At 65.5% G+C, this 22,394-nt stretch overlaps 3 protein-coding genes across 5 annotated transcripts in view; all 3 read left to right on the forward strand.

Moving 5' to 3' along the window:
• The first annotated feature begins 2,844 nt into the window (after positions 1-2,844).
• TMEM35B (transmembrane protein 35B) lies at positions 2,845-4,339 on the forward strand. The gene is made up of 3 exons (XM_069802917.1): positions 2,845-3,005; positions 3,600-3,780; positions 3,872-4,339. Exons 1-3 carry the CDS (start codon positions 2,898-2,900, stop codon positions 4,000-4,002), a joined length of 420 nt encoding a protein of 139 aa, XP_069659018.1. The 5' UTR covers positions 2,845-2,897; the 3' UTR covers positions 4,003-4,339.
• Positions 4,340-6,211: 1,872 nt separating this feature from the next.
• Positions 6,212-7,487, forward strand: LOC138689440 (platelet-activating factor receptor-like). The gene has a single exon (XM_069804508.1). The coding sequence runs from the start codon at positions 6,296-6,298 to the stop codon at positions 7,454-7,456; it is 1,161 nt and encodes a 386-aa protein (XP_069660609.1). The 5' UTR covers positions 6,212-6,295; the 3' UTR covers positions 7,457-7,487.
• Positions 7,488-10,161: 2,674 nt separating this feature from the next.
• Positions 10,162-22,394, forward strand: part of DLGAP3 (DLG associated protein 3) — a 28,894-nt gene continuing 16,661 nt past the window's right edge. For 2 of the 3 annotated variants that reach the window (XM_069802919.1, XM_069802920.1), the window contains exon 1: positions 10,162-10,486. The gene's annotated coding sequence lies outside the window, so the exon portion shown is untranslated. Of the gene's footprint in view, positions 10,487-15,150; positions 15,678-22,394 lie in introns of those variants that run through there. The other variant, XM_069802921.1, reaches the window with a different exon arrangement.

The following is a 22,394-nucleotide window of genomic DNA, read 5'->3' on the forward strand; positions in this document are numbered from 1 at the left end:
CAAGGTTTTCCCCTACAGCGGCGTCAAGAGTCATGAACATTTGGCTGGGAGCTGCCTTGCCAGACTAGAAAGATCAAAATAAATCGGATTTAATGTGGCAAAGTCATATGAAATACTTGAGACGTGTCTGGGTGTCCAGTGGTGCTGGCTGGAACACCACTCGCCCGTGCTTTAAATCCTGGCCAGGAATGTGTGTTGCTTTGGCCAAAATGCAGTTTGTTTACTTCCCTGGGAAAGTTCTGTTAACAAAACAGAGTAAGGCTGGTCAGAACTGCTGTAGCAGTTTCTGATGTACATTTCTGATGTTGACTCAATTATTTTACAGCAGTAAGGGCAGATAAGCTGCGCCGGTGCCAACCCTGATGCCCCTGGTGTGGTGGGGTTGGCCAGAGAAGAGCAGCTGCTGTTTGGGGGGGGGGGGGGTCAGGCCTGTGGCCTCACCCCTGTCCTGAGTGTCACTGGGGCTTGGGTGGAGGGAAGGGACCCCAGCAGCCAGCTGCAGTGGGGTGGGGGGGGGTTCACAGTGGCTGAGCAGGTTTACAATGGAGAAGGTTGGTGCTGCATTAAAAGCTTCTGAGTGCTGCTGTTCACTGTCTTGTGCAATCAAGCAATTGGGTACAGGGTAATCTGAGGTATTTCACTCTCTGATTTGACTTCTTTGTGGTATTGTCCGGGGTCTGAAAAGGCTTCAGCAAGAAGAGGTTTTGTGGTTTCTCAATAGCCGCACTGCAAGGGGCTGGGTTTCGATGTCTTTGTCTCCACAGCTATTGCAGGCTTATGCAGCCTTTTTTTCCCTCAAATTCTGTTATTTTCCAGTAACTTGTCCCAGTTTCTTTTCCATTGTTGCAGCATGGGCTGCTTCCTATGTGAAACTGTTCCAGCCTGAATGTGAGTCCAGCATTCAACCAATGTGCTGAACTTCACCTCCTACAACTCCCTTTATAAGCCAACTGTGTTTTGCTTTCTGTATTGAGATGGGATGTGTTTTGGAGGATGGCAAAAAGCCCCCTCAGCTGTTCTCATCACCTGGTAGAGGACTGGCAAGGAGGTTTTTCCTCCAATGGCTGGGCACCATGCCAGCGGGTTGTCCTCTAGCTGGCAAAGCTGATCACCTGGTTCTACCAAATGTTCCATTGCTCTGAGTAGCTCCTATAATTAAAAAAAAAATAAATCAGAGACTGAGGGCAGGCAGGAGGTCCCATGTGTATGGTGTTAGAGTCCCATCCCACCCAGGCAGCAGCGTTTATCTGCCATCATGTCCTTCTGCCATGGGGGCTTCTCTGAGCTGTGCTGCTCTGCCAGGGCTTGGGAACGGTGTGGGGGCTGTGACCCCCCACCCAGGCAGGATGGTGACCGGGTGCCCCATCAGTGGTGCTGGGGCAGCCCTGGGCTTGGCCCCGGCCACCTGGGAAGAGCAAACACTCACTGAAATGGTTTCACAATGTTTGCACAAAAAAAAAAGCAACCTTTGTCCTGGCCATGAGCGGGCTCTGCTCTGCGGCGGGGGCGAAACCCCGCTATCGGAGAAGGGAGCTGCTGCTTTCTAAGCTGAAGGAGGATGATTTCTGCAGGTGGGTGTCTCCCTGGCTCGCTTGAACATCAAACCTGGGAGCAGTGACAAATGGTTCCTGCGGTAACGCCAGCGCGCTGAAGCCACAACCCAGCGCTGCGGGTGTGAGGGTGCCAAGCTGCTGCAATCCATTGCTCAGGATGGGAGTTGTTTTTGTTTTTGTTTTTTAAATACTTTTTCCCCCGAGGGGCTTTCTGGGACAAGAAGGGCTGGAGCCTGCCCTGGCCTGTTGCTGTTTATCATCCCTCAGCTTGCAAGACGGAGCAGGGAGAAGCTCCAAATCCTCGTGAGCAGCTCCTTGGCTGTGCTCGCTGCGGCTTCTCCCGGCAGAGCCGGGGAACGATGTGCTGCCAAGAGTAAAAATAGTGCCGCCACCGCCGCGCCGCCGTAAAGCCAAGCGGCCGCAGCAGCCCCTGCAAGGCGGCAACACAGGGCCACCACGGCTGCTCCGGGGTCAGTGCTGGCCCAGGCCGACCGTGCCCTCCATGCCATGCGGTGCTTCCCGGTGCCCGTAAAATAGTTCCTCCTCTTTCGTGATTTATTGGCATTAAAAAAATATTTCCACTTGAACCACGCTAACACCAGTGCCCCCGCGGCTCCCCTGGGCCCTGGCTCTTGCCCATCCATGGCTGCCTTTTCCAGGAGCCTCGGTGCGTGCCAGCGGCCGAGACACGACGCGAGCGGCGCAGGCGGTGACGCAGGCCCCGGGGATGGCGGCAGCCGCTTCCTTCACCCCAACCAGGCCTCCCTGGTGCCAGAAGAAAATCCTTGCTGCAGCTGCCTCGTTAACCAGCTCGCTGCCTGACCCCGCAGAGCTGCGGGCAGGCCTGCCGGCATCCCTGCCTGCCCCACTTGCCCTGAGCCAGCGGCCATTTGCGGGTGCTGGCGTGGAGCTCGACGCGCCCACGGCACCCACAAACCCGCAGCTGCGGGTTTGGGGTTTGTTTTGGGGTTTTTTTTTCCACTTTTTAATTTTTTTTTTTTTTCCACTCGGCTCTGGTTTGGTGGGAAGATGCTGCGGGGTTTGTTTGGGGTTTTTTTTTTCCATTTTAATTTTTTTTTTTTTTTTCACTCGGCTCTGGTTTGGTGGGAAGATGCTGCTGGCCGGGGGGGGGGGATAACAGCTTCGGAGGGGTGAAGCTGCAGATTTAAGCACCCCCTGCCCCAGCAGCACCCCACGGCTGGGCGGGGGGTCCCTGCCCCTGCCTACCCCAGCCAGGACGGGCCGGGGAGGGCACGGACCAGCCCCCGGAGCAGCCCCGTTCCGTCCCGAGCCGTGCCGATCCGCCGCTGGCCCCGCCCGCCGCCGGCCCCGCCCGTCCCCGCCATGGCGGCGCCGTTCACCGCCCTCCGCGTCCTGCTCGGGCTCTTCTTCCTCCTGACGGGCGCCCTGAAACTCTCGGACCAGCTCTCGGCCGACCTGCACCGGCACATGGTGAGCGCGGCTGCGGTGGGTCGGCGGGGGGGGGCTGCGGCTGGTACGGGGAACGGGGGGGGGCAGGAGCGAGCCTTTGGGGTGCAGGGCTGAGCCCTTGGCGGGGGGGAGCAGGTTGGGGTGCTGGGCTGAGCCCCTTGGGGTGCAGGGCAGAGCCTTTCTGGGGAAGGGGCTGAGCCCCTTGGGGTGCTGGGGCACGGGGCTGAGCCCTTTTTTGGGGGGGGTGTGAGCAGGTTGGGGTGCTGGATGCGGGGCAGAGCCCTTTGGGATGAGCAAGCCTGAGCCCCTTGGGGTGCAGGGTAGAGCCTTTCCAGGAAAATCCCCAGATTTTATTTATATAAAAATGGACCCTGAGCCCATTGGGGTGCTGGGGTGCGGGGCTGAGCCCTTTTGGGGAGTGAGCAGGTTGGGATGCTGCATGCAGGGCAGAGCCCTTCGGGGTGAGCAAGCCCCTTGGGGTGCAGGGCAGAGCCTTTCTGGGGAAGGGGCTGAGCCCGTTGGGGCACAGGGCTGAGCCGAGCAGACCCCGCCGGAGGGCCTGTGCCCCCCAGCCCAGGGCTCAGGGCAGCTCCGCTCCCCTCCCGCCCTTCCCAGAAGTCGCAGTTTGTGCGGTTCGCCGACGTCTTTCCCCTGAAGGAATTCGGGTTTGCCCCCGAGCCGGGCCGGTACCTGGAGGTGGTGGGCTGGGTGGAGGTGGTGACCGGGCTGCTGCTGGCGTTCGGGCCCCAGCTCCTGCAGGAGATCAGCAACTTCATCCTCAGCGTCATCATGATCGGTGAGAGCCAACGGGCGCCCGCCGCCCTGCGCGGGGTCTCGGGGGACCCTCGGGCAAGGACCCCGGTTCCCACACTCTGCTCCTCGCCCAGGTGCCATCTACACGCTGCTGGTGCTGCGGGAGCCCCTGGCCATGTGCGCCCCCGCCACCCTCTGCCTCGGCCTCCTCCTGCTGCTCAACATCCGTGGGCACGCGGACCCCCCCAAGCCCAAGTTCGAGTGACCGGAGGTGGGAAGGGTGGACGGCTCGGCCGGCGGGGAGCAATGCCCTTACGGTATTTTCGGGGACGGCATCGCATCCTGCGAGGTAAATTGCTGCTGGTGCACAGTGTGTCCTCTCCTGCCGCTGCCAAGGACAGTCGTGCTGGTTGTCCCCACACTGCAGGATCCGGGCTGGTGCTGTGGGACGGTGGCCGTGGCACCGCCACCGCTCCGGCAGCTCTGTTGCTAAACTCGCACAAAGTGTCCGGCTCTTCCCAGCATTCGGCCACGCTGGGCTGGGGCTGGCTCTGCTCTCCTTGGGGCTTTCATATTTTGGAATAAAGCCTCTTGTTTTTCATTTTTTGCCTCCCCTCTTTATTTCTGCCTCCCCCCATGCTGAGCCACAGGGGAGCTGAGGGGACGTCCTGGGGCTGGAGGTCCTGGTTGCCTGGAGCAGTGCCCGGGGACAAGGTCTGGGGACAGGCAGGAGCCGGTGGCAGCTGGCGCAGAGGCAGACAGCCGGTGGGGAGAGCCCCATGCAGGCGGGACCCCCCCGGCCGCCCGGAGACACCCAGCAATGTGCCACGCCACTTGCTGCAGATCCAGAGGGGGTGACAGCATGACCCTCCAAACCCTGTGCCCGGGCAGGCACGTGCTTTTTGGGGATCTTGCTCCAGTTGGGCCCTGCACCCACAGGGACCCCTCCGCCACCTCGGATGGACAGGGTCAACGCGGTCCACGCAGGATGAACCCCAAAACCACGTTTGAACCCGGTGCGTCTCCCAGCAAGGCAGCTGGGATGGCTGTGGGGGTAGACTGGCTGTCTTGGGATGAGCAGAGGAGGTACAACACCCCCATACCCCCAGCGGGACCTGAACCACCTTGGGCTGGCACCTTTGGTGTCCCAAAGGAATATCCACAAATTGCAGGACCATGCAAAGCAGCGAGTCGGATGCTCAGAGAGCCTGGGGGGGGGCAGAGTGCTGCTCCCCCTAAATCCAGCTTTGAAGCCAACAAAAGCACTAAGAGCCGGGAGGAGGCAGATTCCAGCTTTGATCCCTTTCAGGGCATCCCTCTTTTTCCCCAGCTGCTGGGTGCGGAAACTTGACCCTCCGCCACTTTCATCCCAGCGTGGGTGGGAAAAGGGCCCTGGGAAGTGGTCCTAGATGGGGCTGGGGCTACGCGGGGGGGCCCGGCCGCGCCGGTACTGGCGCGGCCGGGCCCCCCCACGTAGTCCCAGCCCCGTCAGCCGGCGCAGGGGGTCTTAACATGGCTCCAGTGGGGAATCCCCCATTACATACACACGCAGGTGCTCACCCCACTCCAGCTGCTGTCCCGCACACACTAACCCCTATGGGGGCTTGGGGTGGCAGGGGGGGCTCAGGCAGCCCCTGCCTCCCCCAGCACTTAAAGCCTTCCCCAGCCTGGTTGGATCAGACAGCGAGGAGCAGCCGGAGGGGACGCAGCCACTCCAGCCCGACGCAGTGGGGTAAGTAACCAGCCCGGCACGCGTGAGATGGAGCATCCCCCGTGCAAACAGGGGTGGGGGAAGGAAGAGGAAAGGGGGACCGCTGAGGGAGCTGGGGGTCCTTGGGCGTCTGCGCTGGCTCTGCAGAACAACTAAAGCCCACCAGGATGAGCCCTGAATCCCACCCCCAGGCTCGGCAGCTCATGTCCTCCGTGCCTCAGCCTGGTGCTGGGTGCTGCGTGTGCCGAATCCGGCCCTGCCATGCTGGAAAACACCCGCTGGGTGACTCAGTGCCGTTGGCAAGGTGTGGGCAGGCGGTGATGGGAGGTGAAGTAGCTGCAGCCCAGGGATACAGCCGTTGCGGCACAATGGGGTTTTCCATGGCCAGGACCAGCAAACAGCGGGGTGGCAGGGCTGGGGAGCACGGGGGGGCCAGCCCCGTGCTCGTACCCCCTCCCCACACCGGGGTCTCTCCGCTCCACTGCACGCTGAGCCAGTGGGCAACTTCCCCATGGGTGGGCTCCGTGGGGGGATTTAGGGTGCTGGGAGCAGCGTGGGGGCTGTGTGGCCCCAGCAGGCACGCGGCTGCGTGGGAGGTGTTAAGCCCCCCCAGCTGCCAGCTGGAGCCGGCGCAGCACCTCCGGGTGCTGCCGGCCACGGCTCTGCCCCTCGGCCGTGGTGCAGCTGCGCCTGCCGCTCCCCGGGGAGCCTCGGCTGGGTGGCTAGCGGTGGCCTCCGGGCTCCCTCGTGGCGTGGGGGTACATGGCTGGGGTTGGGATGGGAGGGGATCTTGGAGCCCCTCGTCTCCTGCCAGGAGCTGTTGGAGGCTGAGCCCCTCTGGCAGGCGATGGCATGTCCGCCGGGGGGGCTCTGCCTCCGGTGCCCGTGGGTGCCAGCCGGAGAAGTCATCCTGTCCGGGTCGATGTCCCTTCCCTATCCCCCAAAGGCTGTGTTCAGGGCTGTGCCACTGACCGTCACCCCGTCTTTGCAGGAGCCCGGGATGAACGGCTCGGCACCGGGACCGCTGCTGGCAGGGCACCCCGGCGAGTGCGTGTCCAGCGACCCGGTGCAGTTCGTGTTGGTGCCCGCTGTCTACTGTCTGGTGCTGTGCGTAGGGCTGCCGGGCAACCTGGTGGCCTTGCTGGTCTTCCTGCAGAGCGGCAAGGTGAGGAAGGCCATCCGCATCTACCTCATCAACCTCACGCTGGCCGACATCCTCTTCAACCTCACCCTGCCCCTCTGGATCCCCTACTACCTGGCCGGGGGGGACTGGCTGCTCTCGGAGGCTGCCTGCCGCCTGGCCGGGGCCGCCTACTACCTGGCCACCTACAGCGCCATCACCTTCATGGCGCTCATCAGCTTCAACCGGTACTGCGCGGTGCGGGCGACGCGGCGGGAGCTGCCGCTGACGGGGCGCCGGGGGGCCGCGCTGGCCTGTGCCTTGGCCTGGCTCCTGGGGCTGGGCTGCTCCGTGCCCACCTTGGCCACCTGGCAGACCTTCCCCGCCCGCGCCGGGGCCACCGCCTGCTTCGAGCAGCACGGCCGGCAGCGGGCGTACGCCTATGCCATGGTGGGCTTCTTCGCCGTCGCCTTCCTGGTGGTGCTGGGCACCTACGCCTCCATCGCCTGGGCGCTCTCGGTGCCCGCTGCCGCCTCCTCGCCGGGTTCCCACCGGCAGCAGGCACGCGCCATGGTGCTGGGGATGCTGCTAGTCTTCGTGGTCTGCGTGGCCCCCTACCACCTCACGCTGGCCCCCTGGGTGGGCAGCCGGCCCCCCGTGCCGCTCTGCGGGCCCCCCGCCACCCTGGACGTGCTGCACGCGCTGAGCGTGGCCCTGCTCAGCCTCAACAGCTGCCTCGACCCCCTCATCTACTGCTTCTCCATCCGCCGCTTCCGTGCCGACCTGGGACGGACCCTGCGCAAGATCGGCCGGTGCCTCCCGCTCTCCCCGCCGGCCCCCACCGGGCCCGTGCCTAACGTCCGCGCATCCTCCTTTGCCTCCTCATAGCGGGGTGGGCACCGGGGTCCTGCCCCCCAGGTGCCCCGGTGCCACGGTCTTGGTGGGACAGGGTCCCTGGCAGCCGGCTGGGGATGGGGAGCAGCGTGGGGGGGAGCTCTGGCTTTGTGTGCACCCTCCTCCTCCTCCCACCCCCGCTCTGCTCTCTGCGCATCCCCACGCGCTCACGAGCCCACGGTTTCCGTTCACGCACGGATCCTGCCCTTTGCATTCGCAGGCACCGGGATGACAGCTTGCTTGGCAAGGGCGGGGGCTGAGGCGCTCTGAGGGGAGGCTGAGCCGTGGTGGGACCTGGTGAGACAGGATGGGGAGGGATGCCCGAGGTTTGCTGTCCCCTCCCGGGGGTCTCCATCCCGTGGGGACATGTATGAGCAAAGACACCCATGGCATGAGCTGGGCTGCCCGGGGCGGGGGGCTGTTAAGTGCTGTGCAGTCGGTCCCATCCTGCAGCATGCCCAAGCCTCGCACCCGCATCCCTCCTGCTCTCGGCCAGGATTAAAAATGAATGAGCCAAAGGCTTCCCCAGTCTCTTTGCTGGCAGGCGCCTGCGCCACACACTGAGCAGTGCCAGCTGCTCCCGTACCCCAGGACAGGGCTGGGTGCTGGGCACCCCCCGGCCCCCCCAGCGCCAGCCCCCCATCCCCATCCTCCCAGCCCTGGCTTACAGCCCCGCTCCTGCAGCAGGAGCCTGTGCTGGGGCAGCTCCTGCTCCGGGGGCTGCAGGACCCTGCTCCCCCCCACCCCATCTCCTACCCTGCCCACGGGTGGGTGGCCACGGTGAACACAGCGCAGCCTCCAAACGCCGCGCCTGCCGCCCACCTTCCCGGCGAGCCCTGGCGTGCGGCGGGGGTGGCGGAGCCAGCACAGGGCCGCGGGCGGCTGCGTGGGCGGAAGATGGTGTTTTCCCAGCCCTGGCTCATTCCTGCCGCCACCGCAGCCCCGCTTCCCAGCGCTGCATGGACGGGAGCAACGGGCGCTGCGCAGCCGCATGGGCTCTGGGGCACGTGGCGGGGGCCGGGGTGCATCAGCTGCCCCCTGACCGGGGGTCTTGCCCTCCCCCCCAGCACAGGGCTGCTCTCCAGCATGCTCCAACCCACTGGTGCCTGGGAAGGAAGTGTGAAGCATCGGGCGGGAGGAGACGGGCTGCATGGGGGACCACCGGCACGGCACAGGCAGCGTGGCGGCCGGGCACCGGGACGGCTGGGTGATGCTGTGCCTGTCGGCGGTGGGTTATCAAAGGCTGCTCGGCTGCCAGGGGGGAGGCAAAGGTATGGGGCAAGGCCAGGCCCCAGGGGGACAGAGTGTCCATGTGCCATGGGAATCGTGCACCGTCGTGACTCGGGGAGACCACAGCACAGTTAACCCAGCGTGGGCTCGCAGGACGCCAGGGTGCCCGGGCACTTTGCTCTGGCCCCATGCAGCCGTGCCCACGGGCCAGGCTGGACGGAGCTGGTCTCTACGTGCCGCAGTGCCACGTCTCGGCAGAGCCGGGACGTGACCAAGGGTGCCTCAGCTCTGCACCTGGCCCTGGCCCAGCCATCCTCGACCACCCAGTTGTTCCCCTTTTGAAGTTCATATTAAATTTTAATCCTTTTATATAACTGCTCAGGGAGGTGGGCAGAGCTCCGCTCCCCGCATGCAGCAGGAGCAGCCGTGCCGGTGGCAATGCGGTGTGCTGCAGGGCCTGGCGAGGGCTGGGGCTGGGGCTCCCCTCCCTGGGGGCAGCAGGACTTTTGGGGGGCTATCTGCATGCCAGGGGTGGGGGCAGCCCCAGCTCCAGCTCCGGCTCTGGCGGGGTGTCCTGGGGAAGGGACTGTTCGGTGGGTTGGGGAGCAGTGACAGGGGCCACAGGGGTGCTGAGCAGAGTGCCCTGAGATGGGGGCGGCTCTGCAGAGCCACAGCACCAGGAGCAAGGCCTGGATCTGGCCTCGCTCTCCCCGCAGCGTGCTGCTCTCCTGCTGCCCCGTGCCACCCGGCAGAAACACTCGTGTCCTCCAGCCCCGGCCGTCCCGCTGGGTGACTGACGGTGTGACCGCTGGGGACAGCCCTGCCCGCTGACGCAGCCGGCCTGGCTAAGGACCACAGCGCTGAGATGTGGACACAAACCACCAGGACACGGTTGCTTAAAAACCCGCTCCAGGCGCTTGCCTGGGCCTCGTCCCTCCATGCTTCGGGCTACACGGCGTGGCGGCGGCTTCGGGACCGGCATGGTGCCAGGGCCGGGCACGTGCCCGCGGTGTGGGTCCCGCCACCGCGCGCAGCGAGGCGTTAACCGGGTTATTGTTCTGCTGCACTTCTAACCCACGTGTGCCATAATTATTATTATTAGCAAATTACACAGCGTGGTGCGAGGGGCTTGCCGGGCGGGCAGCAGCCGGTGGTCCCCAGGGGGGCTGCACCCTGCCCGGGGCTGTCCCGGTACCCTGGCACATCCCGGGCAGGCAGCGTGGGCCACGGACAGGAGTGGGTGAGGGGTCCCGGGGTGCCCCTGCCACCCCGGCGGGGGATGCCCACGGGTGGGTACCACCTCTCCCTCTGCCAGCCCTGCACCGCGGGGCAGATCCCCCCGCGGTGCACCCCACCGGCGGCAGCTCCCCCGGCCCCACGCGTGGATCCCCCCGCCCGCTCCCTTCCGGTGCTCTGGCCCGGTGGGTCCCGGTGCGCCGGGAGGCGGCGGCAGAGCCGCACCGGAGCCATCTTGCGCCGCCGCCGCCACCTCCCGCTCTGACTCCCGGGGAAAATCCACCGCCGTGTCTTGGCTGCGCCGCGGCGGCGGCGGCGGCGGCCCCGCTCCGCTCCGCACCGCTCCGCTCCGCACCGCTCCGCTCCGCGCCCATCCGCGCTGCACTGCGGGGCCGCCGCCACTCGCATGCTGCCGCCCACCCCGCGCCGGGATCATCCCAACCGGGATCAACCTAATCTAACCCAATCGCTCCGGTACCAGCCGGGCCGGGAACAACCGGACCGGGTCGCCGGGGAACCGCCCGGCAGCGGCCGGAGGATGTAGGCGGCGGGAGCGGGGTAAGAGCGGCGGGGGCCGGGGCGGGGGGGGGACGACACCGGTGCCGCCGTGGGGCACCGTCCCGGGGGATCCGGGGTGCCCAGCGTGGGGGGGGGGGGGGGGAAGGGGGTTCTCCCCAAGCCGTGCGGGACAGGCTCCGGGGGGGACGACGACGAGACGTGTCACCCAGGGACCCATCCAGCCCCGGCGAGCGGGTGCTGGGCGAGGTGGGGGGGGAGAGCCGGCAAGATGGCTGGGGGCATCTCACCGGCCCCGCGGGGCTCGGCTCAGCCAGCGGAGCGGGTCAGGATCCCCCGGCGGGGGCGGGAGGAGGGGTGCAGGCATCCCCCCCCCCCCAGCTCCTGCTGCCTGAGGCTTTGGGGAAGGGGCTGAAGCTCTCGGCCCCTCCAGCCTCTCCCCCCGAAGGCGATGCCAGCCATCCTGGCGCTCTCCTGCTGCGGAGGGCTCGGGCCAGGGCTGGGCAGGCCCAGGACCCTTCCCCAGCCCGGTGGTCTCCCCTCTCGCCAGCTTGCGAGCTTCGGGGGGGGTTGGCGCTGGGTGCGGGAGCCGTGTGCCGGCCGGGCCGGTGCGGGTCCGGGGTTGCCGGTGGGTGCTGGGAGCTGCTGCAGAGCATGAGCCGAGCTGTGACTCTCGCCGCACATCCAGGCTTCGTGGTACAACCCAGCCTGGCAGGCAAGAAGGGGAGCTTTTCGGGGGGCCTGGGTCTGGGCGTCCGTCTCCTCTCGTCGCCTTCCTTCTCCCGGACGGTTGGGTTTTGTTGGGAGAGCCAGTCTGGTCCCTCCACCCTGTGCCAAACCTGCAGAGCAAGTTGGCGCTGGGACCGCTTGTCTCTCTCCATCCCGTGACATCCAGCCCTGCACGTCACCTCCTTCGCAGGGTGCGGGGCCACGCTGCCCACAGGGGCTCCCTGCCTGCTCCCCGGGGCTGGGCACAAAGCTCTGGGCGGGCAGAAAGGGACAGAACAGGGGTGCTGGGTGCTGGCTGCCCCTGTAGGAGCCCAGGCTGGGAGCAGGTGGCCTCCCTTGGTGTAAATCAGTGCAGGATCTGGCCAGCAGTGCAGATTCTCCTTTAGGAAATGGATGTCATTTCCCATCTATCTGGGTTCCTCGCCCCTGTGCTCCCACTGTCATCCCACACACGTCCGTGGCTCCCAGACCTTGAGGACCCCGTCTGCTGGGGGGTGGTGTGGGGGGATGGCCACAGGGAGACGGCCACGGCCACGCTCAGGAGGTTGGAAGGAGGCATGTTGGCCCTTCCAAAGCATTATTCGAGTGCCGGCAGGGCTGAGAGGGAAAAAAATAGCCATCAAAGTGACCGTGGAGCATCTGAGCTGGAGGGGCCCCTCTTGGCTGCGGGGGCAGCAAGAGCACCAGTGCGGGGCGGCACAGCCGTGAGCTGTGTTTGGGGCTGCCTTGGGTGTTGTTACCCCACCAAGCCTGGGCACCAGGACCGGCTCTGGGCATCCCTGCTGCAGAGAATGGGGTGACAAAACCACGGCATCCCCATCCAGCCTGGGCGAGTTGGTGCCGAGCCCTCGGTGCCCAAACCTCCCTCCTGAGAGCCAGGGCTTGTGCTATGTGTGGGCTGGAGGAGCAGCACCCAGCCCTCCTGCCGCCTGGCCCCTGCTGGCCTGGGCAAGGTACGGGGAGGGAGTGGAGGGCAGTGGGGTGCCCAGGCTGGGGGGTCCGGGGGGGGACCTTTCCTTCAGCCTCTCCATCAGTAGCTTGGAGGCAGAGCTGTGCCGGGACCTGCGGGACACAGGGCCCGTGCAGGAGCCCTGAGGCTGGTGACCGTGCTGCTGCGTTAAGTCTCCATGGGTCTGCCCACCTGTGAAGACAGGATCAGGCCCCGCGCTGGGGCCTCGTGCCCAGGTGGTGCTGCTGCGGCTGGGGCTGGGGCTCCAGATCCAGGTTTTGCAGACGCTTGTGTCTCTCCGACAAGCTGATCCGAAACCCTGGATCCCACCCAGCCAGAAATTTGGATCTGGAACCAAAGGTGACTCTTGGCCCTTATTGCCATCACGGGCGAAGCTAAAATCTGGATCTGAGCGGCAACACGAGGAGCCTGGATCCTGCTCAGGAGTTGAACGTGTGGCTTGTGCTCCTTCTGCCCATCAAATTGGATTTCCTGAAATAGCCTGTTGAAGACCAGAGCTCGGCAAGGACCGAATGACAGGTCACCAGGGGTGTGGAAGCCCCACCACGATCCTGGCTGCCTGCTTCAAGACGTTGGCAGCCAGCAATAATAGTAATATACGGTGCCATTGCTGGGAGAGCGCAGCGCTGGAGAGCTAAGAATAGCAGGCGAGACGTGCCGGCAGCCGGGGGACTCGCAGGGAGGGCCGGGGGCTGGGGTTGCGCGGTCGGACGTGTGCCGGCTGGCATCCCGGTGATGGGGTAGCGGGAGGTGGCAGCCTCCCTCCCTCGCAGGGGGGAGGACATCCCCGCAGTGCAGGTGGCACAGGGCACAGCAGGTGCCAGCGGAAGGCAAGGGGACGGGGACGTGCCGAGCGGTGCCCGGTGCCGCCGACCCTGCGTAGCGCCCTTCAGCGTGGCCTCGGGGCTCTGCCGTCCCCGAGAGCCAGGTGTAATGCCTGTGCTGCCAAAGTGGCCTCGGGATTGTGGCCCTCTTGATGGCCCTGTGATGCCCAGTCCCCCTACAAGCAGCAGCGTAGGGGGGGTCACCTGGGATCCAAGGAGGGGGCAAGGCTCTGATCTCAGCACCCCACGCTCACCTCCCCCAAGCTGGGCAGGATCGAACTCCTTCTGCTCCCCCTGCCCTGCCCAGTGCCCAGCAGCTCATCCCCAGGGCTGTACGGTGTCGGCCGTGGGGGGACGGAGAGGACACGGCTGCCACGGGCACATGAGCCGAGCCACGGGGAGGTTGGGCTGCTCTCTGCCAGCCATGGTGGTGGCACGTGGCAGCAGAGCAAGTGGCTATCAGATTAAGGACAATTAATTTGTACTTTCCCCATTTCCGTGGGGCTGGGGGTGCTGCAGGTGCCCAGTGGCCCCCTCCCATGAGCCACTGTGCTCCCACAGCTCCTGTCTCAGTGCCTCTACAACCTGCCCTCAATCCTAATTAGATTTTCCACGTGTCCCCCCCCGCAGCTCACTCCTCCCCAAATGCTGGAGCGGGAAGGAGCCATGACATGGTTTCTAATCAGCTTCTGAATCCAGATATCTCTTGGCTGTTGTTAGAGGAGGCTTTTCACAGCCTTTGTCTGGTGCTGCCCGAGCAGGGTGCTGCTCTGTGGTTCCCCTCGAAGCCATGGCGGCAGGCGATGCTGGCGCCCTGGGGAGCGAGCCACTCAGCGCGGTGCACGGAGGCAGCCGGGAGACCCTACAGAAACACGGTGCTGTTTGGAGCCGGGCACTTGCAAGAGCATCACCAGCACCCACAGATCCTGCCACACGCGGCCGGGTGGGAGCCAAAGCAGGCAGCCTCCACACCACAACCTGGGGCCGGTGGGCACTGGGGCTGCCACGTGGTGCAGCGGTGCTGTGCCGGTGGTGCTGTGCCGGCGGTGCCAGCCGCTCCTGGCAAGCCTGGAGCGCTGCTGCTGCTGTTTTCCTGGGGCTCGTTCTGCTTTGGTCCCACGGGGCTGGGCGGCGGGTGCGGGAGCTGGGCACCGTGCCCTGCGTGCCTGTCCTGGCGCAGCTCCACTGCGGCCGGTGCGTTGCTGGGTTTGGCTCCTTCCCCGGCACATGGACCTCGTCAGCAGCGAGTTGTGGCTCTGAGTGAAGCCAGGGGATGCGAACACTTCCCAGCGCTGCCAAGCCCCAATTAATAGCCTGTGAATCATGATGCTGTTGGAAGAGCAGATGTTTGTGGCATGGTTGCCAGCGCTCGGCGTTTCACCGAGGGTCTGTTTGGCCTTAAACCAGCAGCTTCGGGTGGCAGGCGGTGGTGGTAGGAGTCTCGCTGCCTGCCTGGCCCTCTCCCCCAGCGGGGCTGGGAACTGTTTGGGCTGGAAATTAGCTGAAGTTTTTGGTGGGCAGAGCAGAGCGGGAGAACAGCCTGTCTGTGGGCGTGTGGGGGTGCCGCTTCAGAGCGAGAGGACTGTGAAGGCTGAAGGTACCGAATCCCAGCATGACTCCCAGTGGGGGACCTGCTGGTGTCCCATTCCCAGCACTGTGGCATCAGCCTGGGACACCCCCTGTCTCCCCAAGGGGCTGGAGGGGCTGTGGTGGGACTGGGAGCCCTGGGCCCCTCAGTTTGGGGATGGTGAACTTGTTGTTACTGGGGAAACACTGCATGTCTTGGATGTGGCAGCCCCCGCTGTGGTGGTGCAGCTCAGCTGGGTCAGTGTCCCCAGCCTGTGGGTCAGGGGTAGACCCAGCGGCGGTTGATGCACCCCAGGTCGGTGCACCCCACGGGTGCAGCCAAGTCGAGAGACAGTCTCGGTGTTCCATGTCACGACACGCATCTGCCCCGGGCTCCCCCGGGCCCTCTCTGGGTGGGGGGGAGTTGGGGACAGCCCCGTGCCAGGGGAGCCGCGGCGGGTGCCGGGGGGGTGCGGGTGTGCGGGGGGCCGGCGGGGGCGAGGGCTGCGCGCAGGTGCCTGTGGGGTGCAGAGGAGTGCGTGGGCGGGGGGCGTGGGGACGCGGCGGGGTGGGAGCAGCGAGGGTGCAGGGTGCGCAGCACTGCAGCGGTGCGGGAGCAACCGGGCACGCGTGGCTGTCCAGGTGCACGGGGATGCAGCGGTGCGGAGCGTCCATCCGGGGCTGTGTGTCCGTCCGGGCGCGTGGGGCTGCGTGTCTGTCCGTCTGCACGTGGCGACGTGGCGGGGTGGTGCGTGGGCGTACGGGCGCTGCTGGCGTAGGCAGCCCCCTTCCCCGGGGGTGCGTGGCTGTGTGCGGGGGTGGCCGGAGCGCGCTGGGGAGCGCGCGTGGGTGTGTCCCAAGCGTGCAGGGGCGCCGGCTCCACCACCGCCTCTCGCCGGCTGGAAGGTGCTGGTGTTGGCCCAGGCGCTGGGAGCGTGGCCACCGCCACGCTGCCGTGGGTGGCTGTGACCCCGGGGATGCCTCCGGCCGGGCCAGTGGCTGCACGCTGCGTGGCCTAGCCTGGGCATGGGCAGCTCACAGGGATTTCACAGAAAGAGAGTGAAGCCAACCACCGCGCCGCTTCTGTCCTCCGGCTACTGCCGAGCCCAGGCGGGCAACTTCATGGCTTAGCAGCAGCGGCAGGGTGAGTGGGGCGGTGCGGGCAAGAGAAGGGGCTGCTGGGTGGGAGGGGAGCGGGCCTGGCTCCGTACGGGGGGGGGAGTCCATGCTTTGCAGAGCCCCTCTCCAGGGAGAGCCCCACGGTGCTGGTGCAGCCGAGTCCCCCCAGACCGGGCAGAACGGGAGCCCCCCCCCAGGCAGCCCGCAGCCCCGTGCAGAGCCGCTCCTAACCCTTTCCTGGCCGAATCCTCCTCCCTGGCAGCCACCTCCTCGTCTCGGTGTGCAGCGTATGGCTCCCGGCCAGCCCTTGCCCAGGCAAGCCTCGGCACAGCCTTGAAGCTTGCCCGGCTGGGATGGGGAGCTCCCAGCCCAGAAGTCTCCCCTCCCTTTCCCTGCAGCCCTGCGCTGGGTTGGGGGCTGTGTCTGCTGGGGCGGGGGGCTGTGCACGTTGCGGGGTGTGTGCTGGGGCTGGGGGCCAGGGGCTGTGCACATCGGGGTCGGGGGCTGCGCGCGCTGGGGCTGGGCACACTGCGGGTGGCAGCCTGGGCTGTGCCTGAGCTGAGCTCACCCTTGGGGTCCGGCAAGGGTCAGCCCACCACACGCCATCAGCCCTGGGGTGGTCTCAGTTCGGGCGTTTGCTCAGGATGAAGGGGGTGAGACCCTGTTGCTCCAGGCCCAGCTCTGAACGGGGCCACGCTGCGCTGGCTGTCCCCAGGTCGTGCAGTGCTGGGGTCCATGGCTGGCTGCAGGGAAAGGGAGGAGGGAGTGGGCTCTGTGTGGGGGAGGCTTTGCTGCATGCTCAGAGCTGGGACGTGCTGGCCTTGCCCGAGCCCCCCGTGGGGTGGGTGTTCATTTGCCTGCCCGTTGCATTCCAGACAGCAGAGCAGGGAGCAGAGTCCCAGGGTGACTGGGCTGAGTGTGTCCTGACAGTGTGGGGAGCGGGGCAGGGCTGCACCTCCATGTGTGTGAGAGACAGGGTCCCCTCTGCGGTGTCTGTGTGTTGGGCCACGAATGGAACTAGGGAGCCCCAGGTCTGCCTGCCTGCCTGCCTGCCAGACGGCCCTGCTGCCAGGGAGCGGCACAGCTGGTGCTGACATCTGTGCGTCGAGGCCTGCCTGTCTTCGGTTCACTCCTTGGCACAGTCACAGTGGCAGTCGGGTCCCTCTGTGCCTTTCCATGGTTTTCCCCCACCACCTTGCCTCTCCACGAGACGAACCTGTATTCTTCGCTGTGTTTTCATGGAGGGGAAACTGAGGCAGGAGGGAGGGAAGTAGCAGAGCCCTCTCCCGATCCCCATCAACCTCAGGCTCAATCCCACGCCTCACCCTGGGTTGTCTTCTCCTGCCAAGTGATGCCAAGAGCCAGGTGGAAGCAAGGGCATCCCAGGACACAGCTCCCGGCCGTGTCTGCCGGGGCCCTGGAGCCGCCCGGCTCCTCCTGCCGCCGCCTGGCGCGTCCCTGGCCTGGGGCTGCGAGAGGGGCCGGTGGCGGGGCTGTGGGGCGGCTGTCTGTGGTGTGTGCTGCCGGGCGGTGTGATGGCAGTTGTGGTCGTGGTGGCTGTGGTGGCTGTGGCAGTAGTGGCCATGGTGGCAGTGGTGGCCATGGTGGCCATGGTGGCCGTGGCAGTGGTGGCCATGGTGGCAGTGGTGGCTGTGGTGGCCGCGGTGGCCATGGTGGCAGTGGTGGCCATGGTGGCAGTGGTGGCCATGGTGACCACGGTGGCCATTGTGGCCATGGTGGCCGTGGTGGCAGTGGTAGCCACGGTGGCCACAGTGGCCATGATGGCAGTGGTGGCCATTGTGGCCATGATGGCAGTGGTGGCCATGGTGGCAGTGGTGGCCATGGTGGCCGCGGTGGCCATTGTGGCTAAGGTGGCCATAGTGGCAGTGGTGGCCATGGTGACCACGGTGGCTGTGGTGGCAATGGTGGCCATTGTGGCCATGGTGGCCATGGTGGCAGTGGTAGCCATGGTGGCCGCGGTGGCCATGATGGCAGTGGTGGCCATGATGGCAGTGGTGGCCATTGTGGCCGTGATGGCAGTGGTGGCCATGGTGGCAGTGGTGGCCATTGTGGCCATGATGGCAGTGGTGGCCATGGTGGCAGTGCTGGCCGTGGGGGCCGCGGTGGCCGCGGCGGGCGGGCGCTGTCCGTGGTGCTGATCGCGGCGGCGCCGCCCGCCCGGACGGGAGCAGGGGCAGCGCGTCCCGACCCCTCCTCGGCTCCCCCCCGGGGGTCCCGCCGGGCTCGCTGAGGGGCTCGGGGTCCCCCCACTCCCCCTGGGGACGTCCCGGCCTGCCCCTGCCCTTTGATGTGCGGCAGCGGCAGACGGGGCCGGCGGGACGCGGCAGCCACCCCGCTCCCTGCCTGCCGGGCCGGGCAGGGCCCGCCCGCCGCCGGGCGCTGCCGGTTGCCCCCGCTGCGCAGGTCGGACGGGGTCGGGGTGGAGAGCGGGGCACCCGGGGACGTGGGCCAGCGAGGCTCCATCACGCCCTGCCGGCTTTAGGGCAGGCCGGAGAGGTGCTGCCGGCTCTGCTGGGTGAGCCCGGGTGGGCGCGGGGGGGGGGTCGATGCGCCACTGCTGGCTGGGGACCCTGCGCCCCCCACCCCTGCACCCTCCACCCCCGAGCCGTGTCGCCCCACCACGGTGCCGGTGTCAGCGCTCCCAGAACAAAATGTCAAACCATGCAAATGAGGCTGCGGGAGCAGCTGATTGAAGGGCCCTGCCCCGCCTCGGAGTTGCAATCAAATATGCAAATGGCTCCCGAGGAGGCTAGTGAAGGCTATTAATAGCGGGGAATGAGGCTGTGAGAAAGCGTGGCGTTCCTTCAGAGGATGAGGCTGGGGGGCTGAGCTGGCTTGGCTTCTCCCTCTGTCCGGCACGTGCCACCCGGGCAGGCACCTGTCTCTCTGCTGATGCCCCGGACGGGGTGGCGGGTGGTGCCTGCGGGGACCCCATGGACGCCGGGTATCGCTTTGGCCACCGTGACCCTTTGCAGGGTGGGTGCTGCCCGTGGCCTGGGCTCCTGCCTGGCGTCCTGTGCGAACGGTGCGTGTCTCCGCGCTGAACAGCTGGGAAGCCCCGTGGGGAAATCACATTTGTTGAAAACGCTGGGCTGAGATTTTCCCCTTGGGGAGTCTAACTTCAAACAAGGAGGAATTAGGTACCCGGGGGACCTGGGCACTGCTGGGGGGGGGTTTACTGTGGCTCAGTCTGGTGGGGAGAGCTCAGCCTGAAGCAGGCATCACAGTTTCAGTGTAGGGAGGGAGGAGGGGGCTGGGGAGGGGTCTTCCTGGCCCCCCATTCTTCACCCTTTGCTTTCATCTCCTCCTCTCTCTCCTGGTTTCCTTTTGTTGCCGTCGAGGCAGAGGACATCCCTCTCCTGCCAGCTCCAGTGTGAGCGTGAGGTGGGTTCCCACCATGGCGCTGGTGGGGACTGTGCTGTCCCCAGTGTCCCCAGCCAGCACGGGGGGCTCGGTGAACTTGGGCCCCCACCACAGCCCCTCTGCCCCATCTTGTGGCTTTTGGGAGCCTGGATCCACTAGACCTTTTTAGAAAACTGTGGAATTAAGGCTGGAGACAACAGTAACTAATTATTTAAAATCTGAAACTGGAATAATTAGCCCAATTAACAGTCTCAGGTGACATCTTATTCCATCTGATAACAGCCTGAGGAAGAGGGAAATTAATTAACGCATCAGCCTGACGTTTGTAGGTCACCACCAGCCCCTCATGCCCGTCCAGGCGGGAGCAGGGACGGCTCATGAGTGCCCGTCCCACTTGGTGCAAGGGGTCTGCATCTTTTGGGGGTCTTGGTGCAGGGAGGGGGGCTGCGGGTGAGCCCAGAAGCCAGTTGGGGAAGATGGGTTGGGGGTTGGTGGGTGGGGGGAGAGGGTGCCATCGTCCAAGGCTGGGGTGATGAGCAGGGGGATGGTGCTCGGTGTCCCCTGGGGAACGCTACCAGTGCAGGTTCGTTAGCGAGGCGGCAGCTGTAGGCCTTTAAGGTTGCTGTGGAAACGCTGGTTCTCGTTACCGGGAGGAGCCTCCGGCTTTCCAGGCAGGGCCCCCCCATCACTGAGGGAGGGGGACCCCCACCCCGGACACCTGGGACATGGTGGCACAGACCCCCGCCCGTGTCTGGGAAGGGACATGGCGAGGGCATGGCCGTGTACACGCAGGCGGATGGCGTTGGGCGTGCAGCTCCCCGTGGGCCAGGCCCCCTCCGGCATGGACCCCCCTCCCAGCCCCAGCTTGTCCTTGGCTGTCTGGTGGTGCCAGGCAGGGCTGCACACGCATGGACACACACGCACGCATCCCTGCACAGCGTGGGATGCCAGCGTGCACACCTCCCCGGGGCAGTGCGGCCGTGCCCCCGCACCCCCTCGGGACCCTGTCCTCGCACCTCCGCCGGCACACGGCCATGCATGCTGCCGCCACGGGAGCGTGCACATGTGCACGTGTACCTGCCTGTGCCCCAGCCTGGTAGCTCTGCCCAGCCTGGCACCGCGGCCGCAGTGCTGTGCTGCCTACTGTCCCCGGCACGGCACGGGGCCCACGGGGTGCAGAGCGTGCCGAGGCAGAGCCCCCGGCTGCAGCCCCGTGGGCGGCTCGGTGAGGCCTCGGTGCTGCTCTCGGCTCTTGGAGTTTTAATGAGGTAAATTGTATAAAAAGCTCCGTTTGCCCTAAATGCCCATCCCTGCGTGAAGCTGCTGCCGCGCAGCCCGGGCCCACCCTGGGAGCTGGGCAGGGGGCTATGGGGCTGGGCACATGCTCCTGGGCTGGGCACGTGGCAGCGGCAGGAGGAGGAGGAGGAGGAGGAGGATGAAGGCGTTTTAGCACATTTGCAATAATTTCCCTCCTCCCCCCCAAGTTTACAGCTTACCTCAGCGGCTTATCAGCCTCCAATCTCATTAAATCAGGCAAATTGTAGCATCTGATATTTTATGGAGATTAAGGTGTGCGCCCAGACTCTATAATTATCGGCAAAGATGTATTTACAATACCTTGTTGCTAGTAAACAAAAAATAACTTCAGATCAAAGCGCTTTTACAGGGAAATAAATCTGCCGATAGAGCCCCACTGCAGCGCGCGGCACAGAGACGTCGGTGCTGCCCGGGGCGGGTGGGCATTGCGGGGGGATGCGTGAGGGGCGGTTCAGGGATGTCCCTGGTCCCACGTGGCTGCTGCGGGTCCCATGTGCCGCTGCTGTCCCCAGGCTGGTGCTCTGTTCCTGGGTCTCCCTTGCTGGCATCTCCCATGGGTGCCCAGTGGCACCCACTCCCCTGTCCCTGGCTCTGCCAGGGATTTCCACCCCGGAGACCTCCCAGTGCCCCTGCTGACACAGGACCAGGATTTATTGGCACAAGCATGTGAGCAGCAGTGGTAGTGCCTTGCCCCTCGATTTTTCACCACAGTGGGAATGCTGCGGATTACCAATGTGGTGATGCTGGTTTATTGCTGCCTGAAGTGGATTTATCTGCGTGGTGGGGCCCGGGCTTGCCGCCGGTGTAAATCACTGCAGGGCGGCCAGCATGAGTCCGAGCATGGTGGCTGCCTCCCGCCGGGCCAGGGCGTTCCAGCCTCCCCGGGGGTTTTCATGGCCGGGCTCCCCGTGGGGCTGTACACTGCACACCCCGACTCGGCTGCCTGGCAGCAGGCATGGCCGTCCCTTCTCTGTCTCGCCCTCCTGCCTGCTGAAACGAGAATAAAATGGTGATAATGCCACAGATGTCCTCTGGAAAGGGCTCTGAGGCAGATGAAAAGCCCTACTTAAGAGTGAGGCCATTATTATTAATAACTCGGAGCGAAGCTGTAAATTCAGCTGACGCAGCTATTACGGGAAATGAACCTGCTCCCGTGCTGGATCCAAGGCTGCCCAGGCACGGGATGGGGATGGGGACAGGAGAGCGGGGCTAGATGGCCGTGGGGCTGCTGGCTGGGTCATGTCCACAGCCATTGGTGCAGCATAGCTGGAGGGGGCAAAACCTCTTGGCAGACACTGGCTCCATCTGGGCTTGCTGGGATTTCTTGGCTTTTCTGGGAAGGTCGGAGGTGTGAGGGAGGGGACCCGGAGCACGGGTCTCCCCTCAGCGGGAAAGGAGGCGGCTGAGGTTTGCGACAAGGCTGAGACCTGGCTGAAGCTCAGGACAGGGGTGACACAGGCTGCGAGGAGCGTGGCCGGGGTTGGTGCCAGGGCTGGGTGCGGGAAAAGGGGCCACAGTGCCGCAGCCAGCACAGGGCTGAGCTGGGCAGGACCTGCCGTGATCATCCTGGCGCAGGCTGGTTGTGCCCATTTGGGGAGCATCCACGGGAATATTACGCCTCGGCAAAGGTTACATTAAAATAAAAATAACCCAGTACCATTCATCGCCAGGCGCCTGCAGCCAGGTCAGCCAAAGGCGAAGAGCTGCCGTGGCTCCTGCTCCGTCGGGATAACTTCACCTCCGGCATTGCCACCTCATGAGCAGTGCAGCTGGGGCACCCACTGGTGCCGCTGCCCTGGGGCTGATGGGCTGTGGGTACCTGGGATGGCAGAGCTGGGTGTGGGGCCGGGCAGGGGGTCCTGTGGGGGTGTGGGGTACCGCGGGGTGCCAGGGCCACGGTCTCGGGCTCGTGGTGCTGCCTGTGCCCAGCTCGGGAGCTTCTGCAGGGGAACGAGCTTTGATATAAATATCTTTTTGCTCAGCACACGACCTACTTTCCAGACAATGCCATTAGCCTCCCGACTCCCTCATTCATCTTCCA

The sequence above is a fragment of the Haliaeetus albicilla genome, chromosome 16 (genome assembly GCF_947461875.1).
Source record: "Haliaeetus albicilla chromosome 16, bHalAlb1.1, whole genome shotgun sequence".
Lineage (NCBI taxonomy): Eukaryota > Metazoa > Chordata > Aves > Accipitriformes > Accipitridae > Haliaeetus > Haliaeetus albicilla.

What these genes read in the sequence shown, in the direction of transcription:
- TMEM35B (XM_069802917.1), top strand. Translation starts at nt 2,898, where the DNA reads ATGGCGGCGCCGTTCACCGCCCTCCGCGTCCTGCTCGGGCTCTTCTTC. An exon ending in CCGACCTGCACCGGCACATG is followed by an intron (nt 3,006 to 3,599) that starts GTGAGCGCGGCT and finishes CGCCCTTCCCAG; the next exon opens with AAGTCGCAGTTTGTGCGGTT. An exon ending in CCTCAGCGTCATCATGATCG is followed by an intron (nt 3,781 to 3,871) that starts GTGAGAGCCAAC and finishes CTCCTCGCCCAG; the next exon opens with GTGCCATCTACACGCTGCTG.
- LOC138689440 (XM_069804508.1), top strand. Translation starts at nt 6,296, where the DNA reads ATGGCATGTCCGCCGGGGGGGCTCTGCCTCCGGTGCCCGTGGGTGCCA.